General features: G+C 30.5%; 1 protein-coding gene across 1 annotated transcript; it reads left to right on the top strand.

The window, feature by feature from the left end:
- The first annotated feature begins 3,113 nt into the window (after window positions 1-3,113).
- LOC139859683 (uncharacterized) lies at window positions 3,114-4,028 on the top strand. Its single transcript, XM_071848464.1, has one exon. It carries the CDS (start codon window positions 3,156-3,158, stop codon window positions 4,026-4,028), a length of 873 nt encoding a protein of 290 aa, XP_071704565.1. The 5' UTR covers window positions 3,114-3,155.
- The last annotated feature ends 281 nt before the right edge of the window (window positions 4,029-4,309 follow it).

Raw genomic sequence — 4,309 nt, 5'->3', positions numbered from 1 at the left:
CTCTGTTGGTGATCTGATTTCATCGTCGGTAGTTGCGGACAATGTCTTGTAGTTAGGCTTCATCTTCTTATGGCTTTTGAAGACAAGTTGTGGCTGATGTTTGATTTATGACTGATGCAGCAGATTTCGACATTTCCATGACGACCTGATTCGTTCATCGCATTTGGTATAGTCTTGACAATGCTTCTGGTTCTTTATGTCCACCTTGTTTGCGGTTAGGTTTAATTTGGTTATTATTGTTCGTTGTTTTACCGTATGTTATGGTTGTGGATTAAAGTTATATTTTGTTCCTTTGTATGAGTTTGTACTTTAATGATATTTGAATCTTATTTTATTTGATATTATGTTTTTTTCGCATAAAAAAATTTATAAGGATTAGTATGATAATAATGTAAGAGAAACATAATTTTACACAAAGAATTGATATATATATATATATATATATATATATATATATATATATATATATATATATATATATATATATATATATATATATATATATATATATATAGTGGTAGGATTAAGAGGGAAGTAACCAATCGGGGGGAAGCGGGGGGAAGCAAACACTTTTTTTTTTGTTTTTTGAAAAAAATTTGTTCACGAACATTATAGATGAGATGAAAATATGAACATTTAGTAGAGACACTTTGTGATAAATGTTTTTATTTTGGCGGAAAAACGCTCGAAGAAGTAATATATAACAATTATCGTGTTTTTCGAGCGTATATTGAGGTTTTAGCTATTGGGGTTTAGATATTAGGGTTTAGATATTAGGGTTTAGAAATTTAGGGTTCAGGGTTTAGATTTAGAGTTTAGATTTAGGATTTAGATTGAGTTTTTAACACGAACAGTTTAGAGTTTAGGGTTTAGGGTTTGGTGTTTTGGGTTTATGGAATAAACCCAAAACACCAAACCCTAAATCCTAAACCCTAAACTCTAAATCGGGCTAAATTTTACTTCACAAAACATGAAGAAAAAAAAACGTTCATATTCTTCACGAACAATATTATCTTGAATGTTATTTGTGTCGATCGTTTTCCCGCCTAAATAATAACATTCATCACGAAGTGTCTCTTCTAAATGTTCATATTTTCGTGTGATCTTGATGCCGGGAAAAAAAATTCCAAAAAAAACGAAAAATAAAATAAAATTTTGCTTCCCCCCGCTTCCCCCCGATTGGTTACTTCCCCATTGATCATGCCCCTATATATATACACACATATATATATATATATATATATATATATATATATATATATATATATATATATATACATATATATATATATATATATACACACATATATATATATATATATATATATATATATATATATATATATATATATATATATATATATATATATATATATATATATATATATATATATATATGTATATATACAGTAAAACCTCTATAAATTAATAATGTTGGGACCGAAATATTTTATTAATTTAGCGAGATATTATTATATCGATAAATTAATAAATTATTAATTTAAAAATTGACTTATATTTGTGAGCAACTATCAAATTTATATATTGACATTCGAAATTACCATGTCCGTTCACTTTACCTATTTGAATATATCATAAACATGGACCTTCAAAATTCCCATATAGGACTTTCACACATTAATGAATTTGTCAAGTTTAATATACATAAATCTAGATTGAACACTATAAAAAGTCTAATGATAAATTTTAAAATCACATCAAATATGACTTCTAATCTTTAAGGTGTTAAAAAAATCAACGATGGCCAATCAACAACGTAAATAATTATGCAGTATAAAAGAGATCACCGAGGATGCACTCAACAATATTTGCGACACTGGGTTGACAAAACTTTCAATTTTAAAGTTAGCCAAGGTATCAAACACCTTTAAGAGATCATCGGAGTTCCTATCAGCTAACTGTGAGGATATTTAAAGATGAACTTAATATAGATTTGAAGTTCACAAAAAAAAAAAAAAAAAAAAAAAAAAAACAACGAGTGACTATAGATTCATTTTTTACTAGAATTTTAGAATATTTTAGTAATTATTAATTTATAATTTTGTTGGAACCAATATATTTATATTGGAATTTCAAAAAGCTTATTATCTTATTATTTTATCGATTGAGATCCAATTTTATACTGGTCCCAAGTTGGGACCAGACAAATTATTAATTTTATCGAGATTATTAATTTATCGAGTATTAAATTATAGAGGTTTTACTATATATATATATATATATATATATATATATATATATATATATATATATATATATATATATATATATATATATATATATATATATATATATTATTGAAAATACTCCGTAATAGATTACCACACTTTTACATTATATATTTGTTTTATAAAAGTAATTAAATTAATTACTGTAATAATTAATACACAAATGTGATTAATTTATCATTTTCAATGATAGAATGTATCACCATCCTTCTGAGACAACATAGCTATAATTACTTACCGTCGATTGTAAAAAACTAGTACTCCGTAATATAGAGATGCTAATTCTAAAAGTCGTCTTAATTAGTCAGCAGTAATGATTGCCGAATCCTTCCAAATTCATGATTTCATGATATACAATACATGCAATTGCATTATTATCGTAATATACGATATACGATATGTTACAGATTAAAAATAATTAAAGAAAACAATCATAAAAATAAAAAAGAAAGAATAGTTGAAAGTCTAAAACAATCATAAGATTAGCACAAATCATGGTATAATTTGAATTTCCATGACCATGAAATATGGTAACGTGGAATCATCATCATATTCATCTCTCTCTCAAACAGCCTGACCACCATTAATGGGCTTTTGGATCCTTCAATTTAATACCCCCATTTGGTTGCTTCCCTTCCCCACGTGGTCATGTAATTATTAAAATTTCTGATGGGCATTTTTGTCTTTTTAACATATTATGAAACTATTTCACTTTCATTGTATTTTTTTCAACATCATTCTTCCAACCAACACAAAAAATATACACTCACAAACACATCCTTTCTCTTATTCTTCTATTCTCCTTATTCTCATACAACAAAAAAAAAAGATAAAAAAAGAAATATTGCCATTTTGTATCTGAAATTGAAGGGCTAAAGGAAAAGAAAAAAAAAAAAGCCGCCGGTGATGGCGGCAGGATGGGTAAAGTCGTTACAATGCAAAGCGAGAGCTGCAGACGACGTCGTTCACCACCACCACCACCAGATGCATATTCTTTCCGCATCTTCAAGTTGTAGAAAAAGTTTTCAAAGTCTAAAAGATGTTGTCGACACTACTACTATTACAAAACACAATAATAAACCTACAAAAGCCAAACACTCTCAAACAGATACAAATAAACCCACTTCAAGAAAACCCGATACGCCCGCAACCCGGGTTCGAACCGCCAACGGAGCGTCCAATCCACGACGTCCATCGGAATCACATTTTCCAGCGTTGACTGATCTACCGGAGGGACATCCGTCACGTAATGTGGTAGAGATAATATTTCACACCAGCTGGTCTGTACCCAAGGTTTTCTCGGGTCGGATAGAGATGGTTTTTAAAGTCCAGAATTCGGCCCGAACCGTCAACCACTTCGAAGAATATAGAGAGTTAGTCAAATCCGGGTCCGGTTCAAATCAGATTGATGAAGACCACTCACGGTGTGTTGCCGATGGAAATGAGGTAATGAGGTTTCAATGTTTGGGGTCCACCGGTGGCGGTGGCGCGTATGAAACAGCCGGAGGTGGTTGGTGGTCGTTTCAGCGGGGTAAGCGGTCGGCGTTGTGTACATTTTCCGGCAGCGGTGTAGCGCATGAACGTGGCGGTGGGGGTAAAGGCCGGAAAGCAATGCTTGTATGTCGAGTGATAGCGGGTCGGGTCGGTAAGCAGATTAATGTTGAGTCGGGTTATAGTGGAGGAGTCGGGTATGATTCGGTTAGTGGGGAAAATGGCGAATTACTTGTGTTTGATTCGCGTGCGGTTTTACCTTGTTTTCTTATCATCTATAAATTGTAAAAATTTGTCTACGATTTTGTACAAGTCACAACCTAACCCCCTTTCATCTTTCAACTTACTGGACCTCATTTATTATTGCAATGTAATAAATTCTACTAAGTCTATCTTTTTTACAGTTCACATTTTTGAAAAGATATACCAGTAATGAATTACTCATTTACTCCGTATATAAATATAAATATAAATAATAAATAAATATAAATATATATACTTAGTCCTCATGAAACATAATTTATCAATTTGTTTTTTATGCTCTCGAATTTAAAAATAAATTTACAACC

The sequence above is a fragment of the Rutidosis leptorrhynchoides genome, chromosome 7 (assembly GCF_046630445.1).
Source record: "Rutidosis leptorrhynchoides isolate AG116_Rl617_1_P2 chromosome 7, CSIRO_AGI_Rlap_v1, whole genome shotgun sequence".
NCBI classification, from domain to species: Eukaryota; Viridiplantae; Streptophyta; class Magnoliopsida; order Asterales; family Asteraceae; genus Rutidosis; species Rutidosis leptorrhynchoides.
Note: the sequence above shows the minus strand (reverse complement) of the source record. Positions and strands in the feature narration are given on the sequence as shown.